Here is a 17649-nt window from a genome sequence, read left to right on the forward strand (position 1 = left end):
ATCGGTGGCGCCCTTGCCAAGAACACAAATGATGGGGTCGGCCGCTGCCGCCGCACCCTTGGCGACAGCACCGGTGAAGGGGTATGGAACTAGGATGGATTTGGCGCGTAGAAAAATCCCCCGGGCGCGCAAACCAGATTACACGAGCGCCCGCGTGGGATTCGAGTGCGGAGTCGAGTCATGGAGATGAAGCCTACAACGCTATCGCGCTCGTCGGTTCCACCTCGGACCATGGGCCCTTGCCGTCATCTCGTGAGGCGACGGCACAAGGGAACGAGATCCTCTGCAGTCATGTACATCAACTCCACTCTACCGTCATCATATCTGCGTCGTCCGTTAGCATCCAATGGTGAGGCTTGCAAGACTCATCTAGCAGGCCCTATGGGAGAGTTACGGTGGCCCATCTAAACCCACAACACCGGATTTTGAAAAATATTAGCAATATTTATATCTTTAAATAAGTTTATTATAAAAATATATTCAACAATCTATCTAATAATGCTAATAATTATGTATCATAAATGTTAATATTTTTACATATATTTGGTTAAAATTAAAACTATTTGAATTCTTGGAAAACGAGAATGACACTTATGGAAGGGGTAGGAATAAAAACATAGGATAATTCCCTTTTGGTGGGTCCCATATTAGTGTAAAACACATGAAACAATGAAGGGACCCATCACTAGTGCAGCAGGACGCTAGACAGATTCCTCGTATGTCGTGATTAACCCGTTTCTGTCTCTCTCTTGATGTGTGTGTCGCCTCGGCCAAACAAAAAGAAAAGAAAACTTGAAAATCGAGTAGATTTTTTCCTTATAAAACTAGAGAATACCCCGCTCGTTGCTACAGGACTTCAAATTAAATCATTATAGTGATAAATTGAATATGTTTCTTTGCATCTCGAAAAGAATGAACCCATGCCTTATGCAAAAATCATGCAAATTGACGGTCACTCAATCAGGGTATGCCTCCTTGGGTCCTTTCCCTAAGACTAAGTGGATAAAATGATTAGTTAGCCAGAGACGTAAATTTCATTCTTCTTATTTTTGCCGCATGAGGAAGCACCAATAGTCGCCTGACTCCCCGTACCCTCATCATGCCCGTGCACGCCAGCCACCACCGCTCCATCTCCGCCTCTGCCTCCGCCTTCGCGTCGCCCTCACCGCAGCAGCCACTAGGCGACGGCGACCCCGATTGATCCGACGTGCCTGTGCTGACCTCCCGCGACCCCATCTCGCTGCCTTGTAGGATTGGATCAAATTTCTACCACCTCACCTCACCTCATTATGATTATAACATGTGTATGCGATGGATCATGGATGTGCTAAGTTTGAATGAATGAATGGTTGGGTGGGTTTAGGGCCTCTGACAAGTGCGGATCTGATGGAGCCGACTAGGGATGGATTGAAGGTCGCCTACCAGGTAGGTAGTAGTAATACATCATCAAATCTCTCTCACCTCCAGTCCTCCTTCCTTTCTCTACCAATTGGCCTTATTACCACTTGGTTTCCTGCTTAATCAGGGTTGCCCCGGAGCCTACAGTGAAGCGGCCGCCAGGAAGGCATACTCGAGTTTGTAAGCATAAACCAGGGTCAACTAGGCATAGATCTAGCGGGTGTACATGCTTCTATTCGGGATAAAACAACCTAGATCAACTAGAAAGAGAACTAGAGAGAGAGAGAGAAGGGGAGAGAGGTAGAGGCATAGACCATCGGTGGGCTTGGCGGAGGAGCTCGCCATGGCATCAGTGTAGGTGAACGGGTGTCGGTGTAGGGGTAGCAGTGGAGTTCGGTGGCGACGTAGACGTCCTGGCGATGGCGAGGCGGTGAAGAACGATGGTGGCGTTTCCCGCACTAATGCGCACTCTTGATCGGTTAGGGTTGTGTCGGTGGGGTATTGTGGCTGTGATCAACCTCGTCCTGCGAGCCACCAGCCCCCACCTCTTTATATATCATAGTGCGACAGGAGCCCACTAACCATGTAGGATTGGGCGCCCCCGATTAGGGCACGTGATCAAGGCCTAAGTTGGCCATTGGGCCAATCTTGGTGGAGAGATCAACCTAACATTCTCCCCCTTGATCTCACCTCTTGTTTTAAACTTAAAATACTTATCTCTTTTTCCTATTCCATCACAGATTAGTGCATAGAGCATGCCTCGTCACAACAGTTAGTACCATTAGATTAACAACTACAATGCACCTCTCTATTTTGAAATAGATTCTCAACTAGGCCTTTATTGTCCTGGAATCATAGGCTTTCTTGTAAACCCATGCCGGCTAAGTGTTCTCTAAACATATTGGGTGGTAAGCCTTTTGTAAGCGGATCCGCAAGCATTTTCTTTGTACTTATATGCTCGAGACTAATAGAATGACCCCGAACTTTGTCTTTCATAATATAAAACTTTATATCAATGTGTTTGGCAGCACCACTTGACTTATTGTTGTGAGCATAACATACTGCTGGCTCATTATCGCAGTACAACTTGAGTGGCTTATGAATGTCATCGACCACTTTCAACCCGGGCATAAATTTCTTTAGCTAGTTCACCTGCCCTATGGCCTCATAACATGCTACAAACTCGGCATACATCGTGGATGATGCAGTGATGGTTTGCTTAGAGCTTTTCCATGATATAGCTCCCCCTGTGAGAGTAAATACATAACCTAATGTGGATTTTTTATCATCTACATCTCCCGCAAAATCTGAATTTGAATACCCTTCTATATGTAGGGAATCAGATCTTCTATACGTTAGCATGAGACCTTTTGTGCCTTCCAAATAACGCAAAGCTTTCTTTACCATTCTCCAGTGTTCTATTTCTGGATTACTCTGATATCTGCCAAGTATCCCGATAATAAATGCTAAGTCAGGGCGTGTATATACTTGAGCATACTGCAAACTTTCTACAGCTAAAGCATATGGAACCGCTTTCATTCGATCAATACAATATTGGTTTCTGGGACATTGGAATTCCCCAAAACTATCGCCCTTGACTATAGAAGCAGGTGAAGGCTTACACACATGCATACTGTATTTCTTTAGAACCTTTTCTAAGTATGCCTTTTACGATAATCCTAAAGCCCCCTTTCTTCTATCTCCGTGAATCTCTATTCTTAAAACAAATGAAGCTTCACTGAGATCTTTCTTATTAAAGTTTGAGGACAAGAACTTCTTCGTCTCTAGTAGTAGGTTAACATCACTACTAGCAAGTAAGATGTCATCCATATACAGGATTAGGAAAATAAATTTCCCATTCTTGAACTTTATATAAATGCAATTGTCCTCAACAGTCTCTTTAAACCTAAACTTTTTTATTGTTCCATCAAACTTTAAATACCACTGTCTAGAGGCTTGTTTTAAGCCATAAATGGGTTTGTTCAAGCGGCATCCCATATGTTCTTTTTCTTTCATGACAAAACCTTTTGATTGTGCCATGTAGACATTCTCATCTAAATTCCTATTAAGGAAAGCCGTCTTTACATCTATCTGATGTAATTCTAAATCGTAATGCGCCACTAACGCCATTATGATTCTAAAAGAATCCTTGCATGGGACTGGAGAAAATGCCTCATTATAATCTATTCTCTCTCTTTGCGTAAAACCTTTCGTCACAAGTCACGCTTTAAATCTTTCCACATTCCCTTTGGAGTCATATTTAGTTTTGTAGACCCATTTACAGCCTATTGTCTTGGCTCCTTTAGGAATTCTTTCTAAGTTCCAAACACCGTTGGTGCTCATTGATCTCATTTCATCTTGCATGGCTTCAAGCCACTTTGATGAGTGAGCGCTTCTCATGGCTTCTTCAAATGAGGTGGGATCACCCTCCATTTGAAATTCTTCACATTCATAGACTTCGTAGTCATCAGGAATGGCTGGTTTTGTAGCTCTTTGAGACCTTCTGGGGGCCTCATTAGTTGGCACTTGTTCTATATGGGGTTGTTGTTGCTCTTCCTCATGTGCGACAACTTGTTCTATAGGATCCTGAAGGATAGGTTCCTCATGTTCATTTATTGTTGCCATGAGAGAACTAATAACAGGTGATGTCACTATAGTGTCTTATACTATTGGTGCAGTAGCAATAGGTAGCGAGACAAATGGCTCCTGAACCATCGGAGTGGGCATGTATACCCACTTCTCCTTAAAGTTAATTTCTCGCACTACTATGCTCCCCTTGACCATATCATCCTCCAAGAACACATCGTGTCTTGTTTCTACAAACTTCGTATGTCTGTCAAGATAGTAGAAACGATAACCTTTTGACTTATCTGGATAGCCAATTAAATGACAACTGACTATTTTAGAGTCTAGCTTTCCAATATTTGGGTTAAATACTTTAGCCTCGGCTGGACAGCCCCACATACGTAAGTGGTTAAGTGAGGGTTTCCTTCCTATCCACAACTCATATGGTGTTTTGGACACCGACTTGCTTGGTACTCAATTGAGAATATGAATGGCGGTTTTTAACGCCCCATCCATACACTTATCAGTAAAGTGGAGTAACTTATCATACTTCTCACCATATCCATTAAGGTATGGTTGCGTCTTTCAGCTACTCTATTCTACCGAGGCTCGCCCGGTGTAGAGTACTGGGCAATTATGCCATTTTCCTATAAAAACTTTGCAAAAGGTCCAGGAACTTGGCCATATGGGGTATCTCGACCGTAGTACTCTCCCACGGTCGGATCTTACTATCTTAATCTTTAAATTATGCTGATTTTCTACTTCAGCCTTAAATATCTTAACTTTATCTAATGCTTCTGATCTTTTCTTAATTGGATAAATATAGCCATAACGAGAATAATCATCTATGAATATTATAAATGAATCATAACCTGTTATGACGGGCCTCCAGTACACCAGGCGCCAGAAGGCCCAAGTCATTAGCATTTAGTTTATATCAGAATTACTATAATTATTAGGGGGTTATTTCCATTATTATTATTAGAGGACATAAATACTTTGTAAGACTACTTTGGGAAATTAAGCAGAAACAATCTATTATTTCTGGCTTCCCCTGGGAGCCGGGAGTTCCTAACCCTAGCTAACTTTACTGTAGCTGCACGAGGGTTCTAGGCTACAGCCGCAGCCGCCGCTCCCTCGCTGCAGCCACGGCGCCGCCGCGCCATCTTCCTCATGCACTTCGACCTCGCCCTCCAACCTCCCACGCATACAACCTACGGTCCCTTTCTAGCAGGACCAAGGTTCCTAGCATAACCATCCACACTTTTTACAGGAAAAGGACCACAAATATCTATGTGAATTATTTCTAAAATTTCCGCGCTTCGTTTGGCATTCATAGATGAGGAGGTATTCTCATTCTTAGTGCTCATAGCATTCACATTCTTAGAAAGCGATAATAAATAAAGCTCATCTTGTCGGAAGACAAGACCAACACACTTATGATTAAACATTATCTTACATTAGTCATTACCAAAATGGTAATCATATCCATCATCGTCTAACCGTGAGGCACTTATTAAGTTTGTATGCAAAGAGGGTACATGAAGGACATCTGTAAGCTTAAATACAAAGCCATCATTTAATTCTAATGGGAGTTCTCCGATGGCTTCAACTTCAGCTTGGATTCCATTTGCCATCTTAATGCGTCTTTCTCCTCTTTGCAGGGTCCTCCTCGTATGGACTCCCTGTAATGAATTTGCAACATGAATAGTTGCACCTAAATCAATCCACCAAGTAGATTTTACATAACTTAAATACAAGGACTCATCTATGAATATAATAATGTCCTCACATTTTCTCATCAGATGCTTCAGAAAATCTAAACAATCCTTCTGATAGTGTCTAGTCTTCTTGCACCATTTATAGGTGTCCTTGTCTACTTGAACATAGTTGGATTTCTGATGGTGATCTCTCTGTGGGACCTTTCCTTATGACTTAGAGGATGAGCTATTCTCCCACTAAGGTTTTCCTTGTGGTTTGTCTTTCTTGTTGTTAAAGTTCTTCCTTTTATATTCCTTCACATGGTTGGCTGAGTCACCATGTGACCTCTTAAGCCTCTCCTCTTCTTGCACACACATTGCAATGAGCTTCTCAATGTCCCACTTATCTGGTTGTAAGTTGTAGTTCACAACAAAAGTCTCATACTCTTTGGGCAAAGAAGCAAAAATTAAAAGAATTAAGAACTCATCCTTAAGTCCCAAGTCCATTAGCTTGAGCTTAGATGCCATGTTGCTCATCTTCAATATGTGCTCTCTAATTCCTCCACCAAAGTATTTCTCATTTACTAACTTCTTAATAAGAGTGCTTGTATAATCCTTTGAAGAGCCAATAAACTGAGTCTCCACCTTCTTGAGATACTCAGTAGCGGTGGTACATTTTGGGATTGATCCCCTTATTGGATCCTCAATGGAGCCTTTAATCACCATCATACACTTGCGGTTTGAACTATCCCACTTCGCACGATCAAGATCGTACTTCATTCTCAAATAAGGGTCAACTAGGCATAGATCTAGCGGGTGTACATGCTTCTATTCGAGATAAAACAACCTAGATCGACTAGAAAGAGAACTAGAGAGAGAGAGAGAAGGGGAGAGAGGTAGAGGCACAGACCATCAGTGGGCTTGGTGGGAGGAGCTCGCCATGGCGTCAGTGTAGGTGAACGGGTGTTGGTTTAGGGGTAGCAGTGGAGTCCGGCGGTGGCGTAGACGATGACGGCGAGGTAGTGAAGAACGGTGGCGGCGCTTCCCGCTGCTGCTACGCACCCTTAATCGGTTAGGGTTGTGTCGGTGGGGTACTATGGTTGCGGTCAACCTCGTCCTGTGAGCCGCCGACTCCCACCTCTTTATATAGCACAGTGCGACGGGGGCTCACCAACCATGTAAAGTTGGGCGCCCCCCATCAGAGTGTGGGATCAAGGCCCAAGTTGGCCATTGGGCCAATCTTGGTGAAGAGATCAACCTAAAAGAGTTGTCACACCGTGCCCTGTGAATTCTTCAAGACCGCCTTCCAGGTATGGGTACCCCCGAGCCTCAGCAAGACATCCCTATCCCCTCACCTTACAAGTCAAAAATTCTTCTGACGGCTATTTTTGTGCGATGCTGCACTTGGAAACAGGCTGTCGAAACATCTATTGCTGATCAGGCAGTATTACCTCTTGAGAATTCCTTAGGTGGTAGAATACATCGCAACTCTGTTCGCTGGGCTTGTTTGGCTGATAAGCCATGGCTGAAAGTACTATTGGCTAATTTTGTGTGAGAGAGAAATATTGTTCGTTGGCTGAAAAAGTATGGCTTATAAACCAAACAAACCCAAGCAAACAGGGTGATAACCTCCTGCTTCGCCATAGGTTGCACATCGTTGGTGATGTACGGCTTGCAGTTCGTCATTGCTTGTTGGCGAATCGAGGCGTCAAGATTGAAAACTTGCGAAGCGCTATGAGCCATCCCCAAGTAAGTCTTATTTTAGAAACCAACTTCGTACATCTATTCTCAGCCTTGTTCAACTCTCTAAAGGAACCTTTCTACATACCAATTACATTAGGCTTTGCACAATGTGAACAAACGTTGACCAAGTTAGGAATTGAGCATAGGGAAGCTGTTGATGATACAGTAGGTGCAGCAAAGGTATCATTGTTTTTTTCTTCTACTTTACGTACCCAAGACACTGAATCTACGATCATTATATGTTTCCCTTATTAGGCTATTTGCGTAGCAAATTGAATATCTGATTGTTTGGTTGTACACGCTATCAAATTGATTATTTATTGCGGAACAAAAGCTCCAAGACACTGCTGCAGTTGCTAGCTCATTAGCTGCTCAACTTTATGCGCTGGATATTCTTGCAGAAAACATCCAGGCACAGCAACTGTATTATGAATTTATGAAACAATTCCTTCTTTCCTTGAAGAGAGATCCGACTCCACCTACGGGATGACACAGACAATGTTACCCGTTTTATGATGCTAGCTCGAGAACCCATTATTCCTCACACTGACAAGCCATTCAAGGTATGAGATGCCGATAATCTTCAAACCGTTCATGCCCATCCCCTTGGTAGTGAAATAATATAAGATCATTACCTCTAGACCAGCATAGTCTTCTCTCTAGAAGAAGGACCTGGTCAACTGTTCAAAGCACTCGCGGTGTTTGCTCTGCGAAAAATCAACCTCACAAAGGTACTTTGTCATTTTCATTCTTGAAAACACTTATTATGCTCCCCCTTCTCGGTCCATCCCGCCTCCCAAGAGAGAACTTAGCAGCGCAACTTTGCTCTATATGTCTTGCAAATGGAAAGCCACCCACACAAGAAAAGGCCTCTACGTGTAGCTGATGATAACCGTTCTGCACTACTGAAGTAGGAACTAATTTTACCATTTAAGTTTCTTTAGGGTGTAGAATCTGAGATTTTTCTAAACTGCTTGTATAGACATGCTCCTCATATCACCCTTTTCACACTGTTGAGCCAGGCACTTCGACTACCTCTTCGATGTAGATCTTGAAGCATCAATGGCTGATCCAAATGCTCAAAATGCTCTTGAAAACTTGAAGGTATTGTTTTCTCAGTTATTATGTCAATGCGGTAAGCAAGAGCTGATTCAGATTCATTTTGATCCACAGGAATTCGCCACTTTCCTAAAAGTTCTTGGGAGCTACCTACAGATGTGAGTGAAGGGTGAAATGACAAGTGCCTCTATGGCCAATGAATAGTTGAGGATGGCATCTTTTTCCTTCTCTTCTTTATTATTAGTTAGTGGTGAAGAGATCTTGTCGATTACTTTTGCAAATTCATAGTTGATTGTAGTTCATATCCCCACCCCGGAGTCGTTTTATCCTCTCTGGTTGTCGTGGAAAAGTGTTAGCACGTGGCACTAGCTGCCCTATTCGCTTGAACTACTTCAGCAGTACTTTTCAACGAACAATGTTTTTCTCTTACAATAAATCAGTATAAACATCAATATAAACCAAATTTTAGTGTTCATTTCTGGTTGAAGTATGTCTCAGGAGGACCTCTATCTCTAATTCTATTCATGTCTCGAATTTCATATCAAGAACCTACAATTCATGTCTTATAATTTCATTCCAAGAACTTTGTGAAAAGATACGGTATCTGTTTACATATATAGAACCTAATAGAAAAGAAAAGGAGATGATGGCTGGTAAACCTTTGGTACAATAGAACGTTGCTGGAGAATTCTAATCTGTCCTATTGATGATGCAACTGCGATGGTTAAGATTGAGCGTCAGGAAAACATTGCACTAGTGGTTATGTCCTGTTCTTCAGCACTACTTCAGCGGTACTTTTCAACGAACAAACATTATTTTCCTCTCACAATAAATTAGCATAAGCATCAACATAAGTCAAATTTCAGCGAAAAGCATGTGCTTTCCACTTCTCATGCCTGCGCGGTTTCTTCCACCACTTGTGTTTAAAATCTATATACTATATACATATACGTAGTGTAGATGGGGGTTGTTGCCTAACATTGCGTTGCAGATCCGATCACCTCTGCGGCTCTGCCTTCCTTTCATTTTCACAATTGCTGTGTGTGGCTCAAATAACAAACAGGAGATGGATGTCGAGTGCCTTCAACTCAACTTTCTTTTTTAACTCAAAACTTGTGATCAAAACTTAACTTGTTAAAAAGAACCCATACAGCTTTTGACCTCCAACTTGCACGCCGGACTCAAATCACGTCCCGGCCTCCAGCCAAGTGTACGTGTACGTGTAGCAGCGCTAATATGACTTTAATTAATATATATAAATAAACTCATAGTTGCTTATATATGAGAAAAAGAAAAGCTTTACTTTCCCTGCAAAAGCCTCAACGAACGAAATACTCCCTCTGGTAGTACTGTTTGCTTCGCTGAATGAAAAGTCAGGCTGAAAAATACTATTTGCTGATTTGTTATGAGAGAAAAACACAGTACCATGGCTGGTAAGTTTAAGCGCAAGGTGGTACATTGACCAATAACTTTAATACAAAATATGGCATTTCAAAGAAAAGGTGACTAGGTATTTGGGATGTAGTTTTAGTGGTGAATCTAGTAAAATAATTTCTTTATGAGTACATTTCAAATCTACATTAACTTTTTTATATGTTCACGGTCAAATAAAAAACAAAGTAGTGGTTTTATTTGGGCAATTTTAGCTTGTGAAACAGTTAGACTTGATGAAGAATTCGGAAAGAAATGAATAGGACATTCGAATGGTCAGCTAGGGTGGGATATTTGGTCCGTGAAATGGGAAATCACGAGGCCTCGTTTGACAGGTTTTCAGCTCCAGACATAAAAAATGGATTCTTGGAAAGAGCCTGGAGGAACCGAAACTGCTTTTGTATAGAGGAGCCAAAAACGAAAATAGTGATTTCTCCTAGCTCCTCCTTACAAACCTAATAAAACTATTATAAAACTACCACTAGAGTCGTTTTTGCCAAAGTTTTTTCAAAACGGCTCTAGGTGCACAAGAGAAGCTGGTCCACATGAAGAGCCATAGCCAAAGCTCTTTTTAGGAGGAGCTAAAGCCATACCAAACGGGGCCTTAAGGTGGTTCGTCTCATCTCATGAGTTTTGGTGGATTGACAATGGATGTCAATCTAATTTAACAAACCCACCAAAATGTTTATTTATTGTTTTGTACTAATGAGAATTTTTAGATGTCATCGAGAGTGGGAGGATAGTAGTATTGAATATTTTTTCACTAATACCTGGGAGACTGAAAATGGAGGAGGCCAGACTTTATACATTGTTGGGTCATACACCCATAGGTATAAAACAAGCACCTTGTTCGCTTGATCGTATCAGCCATGCTGTAATGTTTTTCTCTCACAACAAAACAGCATCAGTCAGCTTATAAGCCACGTAAACGATTGAGCGAACAAGGTAAAGGAGTCGAGAAAAAGAACACTAATAAATAAGGAGAAACATCCATGAACAACATAAACGAGAAAAAAAAACAACAATGATCCCTTGAGCCGTGCTAATGAGTCATGAGGAATTGTAGTGACAATGAGTCAAAAAAAACATGCTATTTTTTAATAAAATTAATAATAGTATGTATATAAAGTAAAAAAGAGTAAGGCCCTCTTTGGTTCGCGGGGGAATCGAAGGGAAACCACAGGAATCGATTCCTACGGTTTTGCTGACGTCAACACTCCTTTGGTTCACGAAGGAAAAACGTAGGATCGATTCCAGAGGAAGCATTGTTCTCTCACTGTGAGCGCAGGAACGTAAACATCCGGTTCGAGCTCATTCTGTGGCGGAAGTCCGAGGCAAATCGCGGAGAGAGAGCGTGCTTGCTCACTTGCGCGACGCCGACGCCCCTCTCCTGCCTCCGGTGGCCGCGACGCCCCTCTCCAGCTCCCTTGCCTCCCTTGCCGGCGGATCCCGCGGATCCATCGAGGAGGCCGCCAGCGACGACGACGACGCCGACGAGTAGGGGGACTGCTCCAGCTCGGGCCTCGGCGGAGGACAACGGCGGCGACGACGGGGACGGACGAGCTGTGGCTTGCCGACGCGCCAAGCGAGCTCTAGGCGCCGTGCCGGCGGAGGCGGCTCGGGGCGACGGCGCGGAGGAGGCGGCTCGGGGTGCCGGTGGAGGAGGCCGCTCGGTTGGGGCGCCGCGCGGAGGTGGGTCGGGGCGGCGCGCGTCCGGGCTTCGGCGCCGGCGGAGGAGGCGCGGGAAGAGCGCTGCAGGCCACCTCCGCTTCTCTGCTTCTCCCCTTCTTTCTCTCTCTCCGTGTCCGCTCCCAGCCGCACGAGACAGGAGAACGACGGAGTCATCCAAAGGCTACTGGTGGCCACGAAGGAAAGGGTTGGATTCCTATGTTTTTTATTTCCTACCTTTTTTGCGTTTCTACGTTTTTCCTACAATTCCCCCGAGATCCAAAGGGGGCCTAAGGAGCGAGGAGAAGATGGTCACTTGCATTGAAAGCATACGTCTCCCTCTCTCTCCTCCCCCTCTTCCTCTTCCTCCGCCCTCTCTTCTTTTCCCTCCCCGGCCGGCGACCCAATACCAACAGTTCCTACCAGAACCCGATCCCCATCGTCCACCCACACCCAGAGGTAAGGGAGGGGAAGGGGATGACGGGCAAGGATGCCGGCGGCGGCGGCAAGGGCCGCCTCTTCACGGTGGGCCTTGTCACGGCGTGGTACTCGTCCAACATCGGGGTTCTGCTGCTCAACAAGTACCTGCTCAGCAACTACGGCTTCAAGTATCCCATCTTCCTCACCATGTGCCACATGTCTGCCTGCTCCCTCTTCTCCTACGCCGCCATCGCCTGGCTCCGCATCGTACCCATGCAGCTCCCGCGCTCCCGCCTCCAGCTCGCCAAGATCGCCGCGCTCAGCCTCGTCTTCTGCGCCTCCGTCGTCTCAGGCAACATCTCCCTCCGCTACCTGCCCGTCTCCTTCAACCAGGCTGTCGGCGCCACCACCCCCTTCTTCACCGCCGTCTTCGCCTACCTCATGACCGTCAAGCGCGAGTCCTTCCTCACCTACCTCGCGCTCGTGCCCGTCGTCACCGGTGTCATCATCGCCAGCGGCGTAAGTTCCGTTTCCGACCTCCATATCTCCCCTCCCTGTCCATATATCATCCCTTTGCGCGCGAGGGGTGTGGCGGGTGGCGAGATCCCCAATTCCCGGCATACGGATCTGTGCTTATAGATCTCGCCGCGTGCGGTTCTCATCATTCAGCATTTAGCATTCCCAATTGGATTGGATTCTAAGTACTTCTGGTAGTACTGGGCATATTCACCAGGATTGTTATTGTAGCCACGCACCTCAATCTTCGCAGGTCTTTTTTTTTCCCCCCTTCTTTTCATCAATTCAATAATAAGACATGCAAAATAAAGGGGCACACTGTAGTTGTACTTGTATAGGCAGCCGCGTGGACACTATAGAGCATTCTTGATTCTCCTTTTTGCCATTGCCATTATTCATGAAGGACAATCTTCTTATTAATCGATCACTCATGAGTTATGTTTGATATACTACTGATCTAACAAAATTCTTCACCTTTGATTGATGATGAACTCTAAGGGTGAAGTTGGTCTCCTAATAAAACTAAATAAATTGAAGCAAGCTTTGAGCTGAGTGGGCCATCCTCTTGATTAAGCAAGTACTCCTATTCAAATTCTTGCAGGGCGAGCCCAGCTTTAATCTGTTTGGGTTCATCATGTGTGTTGGAGCAACTGCTGCGAGGGCACTCAAGACGGTCTTGCAAGGGATTCTTATGTCTTCTGATGGGTAATGTCGGGGATCACAGATTGCCTGTTTGCCTCTTCCAAACCTGTGCGTGTATTGAAACTGAAGCTAGCTCTGTTCCGTTTGTCAACTCGCAGGGAGAAGATTAATTCCATGAACCTGCTCATGTACATGGCGCCAATCGCTGTTCTTCTCTTGGTCCCTGCAACTATCTTCATGGAGGATAATGTTATTGCCATTACGATACAACTGGCCAAGAAGGACATCAACATAATTTGGTACCTGCTCTTCAACTCTTCCTTGGCCTACTTCGTGAATCTGACCAACTTCCTGGTGACAAAGCATACCAGTGCATTAACCCTACAGGTATGCCATGCTTCCTGCCCTGCCCTGGATTCCTAGTCAGTTAGGAAACACATGACACGTTGATGCTGAGAGCGAGCATGGTTCTCCTCATGTCTGACCTGACTGCGCTTGGCTACAGGTCCTGGGCAACGCAAAAGGAGCGGTTGCAGTTGTGATCTCCATCTTGATATTCAGGAACCCGGTGTCTATAACTGGGATGCTGGGCTACACGCTGACTGTCATAGGGGTGCTTCTTTACAGTGAAGCTAAGAAGCGAACCAAGCAATGAAATCGGCAGCAATAGGACGAAGCAAGCCTAGTACTCTTTCTTGGATATATCAGCTATAGTTTTGTGAGCACATACAACAGCACTGCGAATAATTACTTGTATTCTTTTTATTTATTCAAAACAAAACGCCTTCCCAACCCCACACCAATGGTATGGTGTGATCCACAGAAAAGGAAAGAAATATAGTGATTAATTCTTTATGTGTTGTGACTAGCCATGTCCGTTTGCGTTCATTGTTTGTCGGAACATGGGAATTTTTCCTGTTCATGCATTGTTCGTGTGAAAATTTTCCACAATGGCCAGCTGAGGGCTCGTTTGGCCCAAGAGTAGCTCGTTAATCAAAGAAAAAACAAGCTAAGATGGAGGAGACTCAGTTCGTTTTGTCTGAACATATGAACGAACCGAACCAAGCCGGCTCACTAACCTCGAGCTCTTTTTGCCCATCAAACGCACGCGTAAAGACACGTAGGGCATATAAACTTTGTGGCAAACGAAACAACTAGAAAGTGTGACACTGACGGACACCCCTAGTCCGTCCTGTCCATTCTAGTTATCCTCAGACAACGCATGGACCCTCACTCAACTTCCTAATTTATTGAACTTTGATTCCATTTCCCTTATACAAAAATATGGCAAGTGCTGAATCAAGTATTTCTATTTAGTAAAGCTTATCTTTTTTGTTTCCCGAATCGCTTATATTTGAGGATAAATTTCAGAGGCCAGAACACAATATATTATAGGATAGAGGGAGTAGCGTTCTAAGGTTGTAGACACCATCCAAACACGCCCCAAATCATGCCCGCTGAATTTACATCAAGCAACGATCTGAATGCACATGTAGAAGGCAGCAAAACTGATAAGCACAGAAACAGGTCCCGACGTCACAAAATGCATAGCAAGCAATCACCCCCAAGTGGAGCATATACACTAAAAAAATTGGACAGTAGATTCACAGTTCTCCCCATGGTGGCACAACAATAGCACTATTATCTTCTTTTAGCAAAATCTGAATGGACACCTTATTTTGTAAAGCACAGCACAGTACACAAGAGCATGCACTTCCTCACGTATCAGATATGACCATGGACAGCATCATGGCTTCAGCTCGCCCATCATGGCTCGTTTTATAGGAGCTGAAGTGCATGCTCTTGTGAACTTCATAGGAGTTGCTGCTTCACTAGCCTCGCGACAATCAAATAGACAGTTGCTGCTGATAAAGCACGAAAGCACTGCATTCTATAGGAGTTGAAGTGAACTAGGAGCTAAAAGGGGAAGCATACGCTGAAAAAACACGACATAATAGAGAGATCCACAGCTGTGCAATTACTAGGCAATACAAAAAAGATAGGTTGCTAACATAAAGGGAAGCGCATCACGGTACAGAATCTACTCTACAATCTAATGATTTAACATAAGCTAACTCCCGTACCAAGTACAGAACCAGTCGTCTGGATGCATGTAACCACAGAAAGCCTAAAATTTGCTCACTCAACTCAGTGACTAATGTGACCCGGTCAGTGAGCCATCCTAACTCTAAGTCAGTGACACCAACTTATGCTCCGTTGCTCCAAACTTCATGGTGCATTTCCTGAATTCACCATATGAAAATTTGATAAGCAAATGAATACGGAACTTTAGTTGGGAACAATCAAAGAATGTGTACCTCTGAATCACAGCATATCCAGTCCAGAATGCAGCATTTAAGATGAAGGATATGTAGGAGCCCCATTTTTCACATCCGATGGGGCTCCTTGAGGTGGCTGCTCCTCCTGCTTCATCTTCTTATTGACACTCCTGTTAGTATTCTGAGAGGGCCGCTTCCTCTTGCGACCTTCATAGTCACTATCTCCGTCGTCGAAATCGCTGATGATGATATCACACCAATATGAATCTTCAGCCTTTCTAGCTGAGTACAAGCTCCCAGCAGACTTCCTCCGGCCCCTCTGACCATCCGCAGACATGAACTGATCCTTATCATCGCCGGCTTCAGACTTTGTAGCTGGGCCCAAGCTTACGATGGACTTTTTCCTACCCTTCTTGCAACCAAAAGTCTCAAGCAACTCTTTATCTTCATATACACTAGGCGCCTCGGAGTCCTTGTGCTTTGAGAAGAAGCTAACAATCACAGGAGCAGAGTCATAATTGCCATTTACAGGATCAGCGGCGACCGACAAAAGCTGCAGCAACATCTCAGCAGCCGATGGATACTCAAGTTTGTCTTGAATGCCGTCGTCGTCGTCCTTGAGCGGTGGTGCAGGGTCCCTGCAGGCATCTGTTTTCCTGGGCCTCCCTCGAGGCCTGCCACGGGGCGCGCCACTGCCACCGCCGCCGCCGCCGCCACTGCCCCTGCCCCTGGATCCTCTCCTGCCGTCGAAATCCACATCGGAATCAGAGTCGGTGGCACCCCTCTTCCTGGGGTCCCAGTCCTCATCGGAGTCGTAGTCCTTGACGAGTTCCTCCTTCCTCTTCCTGCCCCTCCTGGAAGCGGGGGTGGTGTCGGCATCCGCGGCAGCCTTAGGATTGGGTGGCGGGAGCGGGATGTGTGGGAGTAGACCGAGCTCCAAGGTGTACTGAGGTGGGTCCGGCAGAGCCCTGAAGGCGTCGAAGGCTCTGAGATGCGCCTTGGCGACGGCGGCCTGCACGCTGTTGGTGAAGCCCATGCGATCCGCGGCGAGATCGTGGAGCGAGGCGAGGAAATCGGCAGGGGCAAAGGGGCGGGCGGCGGAGGCGAGGGCGGCCTCGATGCGGCGGGAGAACTCGTCGAGGGAGGCCTCGACGGCGGCGTCGAAGTCCTCGCCGCTGCCGTCGTATAGCTCGGCGACGGGGAAGTAGGGCTCGTAGGGCCTAAGCTCGGCGGCGTCGCACCAGGCGAAGGCCTTGTCGCCGAAGTAGGAGACGAGGAGCTGGCCCTCGTGGCCGGTGCCGTTCCCTCCGGCGGAGTAGATGAGGCCCGGCCAGGCGGCGTGGTTGAGCTTCTTTCCCCAGACCATGTCGCCCGGAGCGAAGCCGCCGACCATGGGGGTGTCGGGATCCGGAGGGCGCGGGTGAGCGGGAGGCGGGGGGTTCTTGCGGGGGCGGCCGCGGCCGCGCTTGGGTGGCGCTGGCGCCAGGGTTTGGGAGGCGGAGGCGGATCCGGCGGTGTTGTTGAGGTCGATGCGGGCGGACATGGTGGCGGTGGTAGGGTTAGGGTTTGGGTATGGGGTTGGGGATCGAATCGATTCGAACGGAATGGGGCCTGGGGGTGGGGGGATGGAAGGGAAGGGAAGGGATGCACCCTGCCTGCTGCTGCGGTGCTGCCTGCCTGCCCTGCTTTCTGCTCCGATCTGCTGCTCTCCACACTCCACTTCACTCCCGTCTCTCTCCCTCCCCCCCCTCTCCTCACCCATCACAAAAGTCTCTCAGGCAGGCCCCTGTCTGGGAACTGAAACAGGCGGCCCATCCATCGCTTTTTTATCCAAAAAAAAAAAAAAAAATTAGCTTACCCCACCTACATCGGAAATTTCAAGGGCCTTAAACTCCGTCTTTTTCCCTTTCCTCCTTCGTCCTAGTAATTTTTTTTCCAGCAACTCCATCCGCTCCTAAGGGTTTGATGATAGTAGTTTATATTTCTATATATCTTCAAGCCTTTTTCACACATTTTTAATGGGTTGTGTTAGAAGATGGGCTTGATGTTTTGTTGTGTTATTAGGTTCTTCCTTCCTCCACTTGTCTTCCTCCCACCTTACTCCCTTCGTCCCAGAAGGAATATAATTCTAACACAGTGTCATGTTTTGGTATCTTATTAATTTTGATCAATTATATAGATAAAAAAGTATCAATATTTATTATATCAAATAAATATCGTTAGATTAA

At 45.7% G+C, this 17649-nt stretch overlaps 3 protein-coding genes across 3 annotated transcripts; 2 read left to right on the top strand and 1 right to left on the bottom strand.

Moving 5' to 3' along the window:
* The first annotated feature begins 1386 nt into the window (after nt 1–1386).
* Nucleotides 1387–8825, top strand: LOC136544708 (arogenate dehydratase 2-like). Its single transcript, XM_066536773.1, has 12 exons — nt 1387–1425; nt 1526–1578; nt 6931–6973; nt 7078–7153; nt 7288–7416; nt 7504–7586; nt 7741–7812; nt 7886–7969; nt 8048–8138; nt 8250–8316; nt 8429–8510; nt 8580–8825. Exons 1-12 carry the CDS (start codon nt 1387–1389, stop codon nt 8625–8627), a joined length of 867 nt encoding a protein of 288 aa, XP_066392870.1. The 3' UTR covers nt 8628–8825.
* Nucleotides 8826–11826: 3001 nt separating this feature from the next.
* On the top strand, nt 11827–14011 carry LOC136542833 (probable sugar phosphate/phosphate translocator At3g11320). Its single transcript, XM_066535457.1, has 4 exons — nt 11827–12503; nt 13102–13205; nt 13301–13529; nt 13648–14011. Exons 1-4 carry the CDS (start codon nt 12042–12044, stop codon nt 13795–13797), a joined length of 945 nt encoding a protein of 314 aa, XP_066391554.1. The 5' UTR covers nt 11827–12041; the 3' UTR covers nt 13798–14011.
* A 1049-nt stretch (nt 14012–15060) lies between these two features.
* LOC136542832 (uncharacterized) lies at nt 15061–17111 on the bottom strand. Its single transcript, XM_066535456.1, has 2 exons — nt 15461–17111; nt 15061–15385 (listed from the first exon to the last, which is right to left on the bottom strand). Exon 1 carries the CDS (start codon nt 16962–16964, stop codon nt 15498–15500), a length of 1467 nt encoding a protein of 488 aa, XP_066391553.1. The 5' UTR covers nt 16965–17111; the 3' UTR covers nt 15061–15385; nt 15461–15497.
* Nucleotides 17112–17649: the final 538 nt, after the last annotated feature.

This window comes from Miscanthus floridulus, chromosome 3, assembly GCF_019320115.1.
Source record: "Miscanthus floridulus cultivar M001 chromosome 3, ASM1932011v1, whole genome shotgun sequence".
NCBI lineage: Eukaryota > Viridiplantae > Streptophyta > Magnoliopsida > Poales > Poaceae > Miscanthus > Miscanthus floridulus.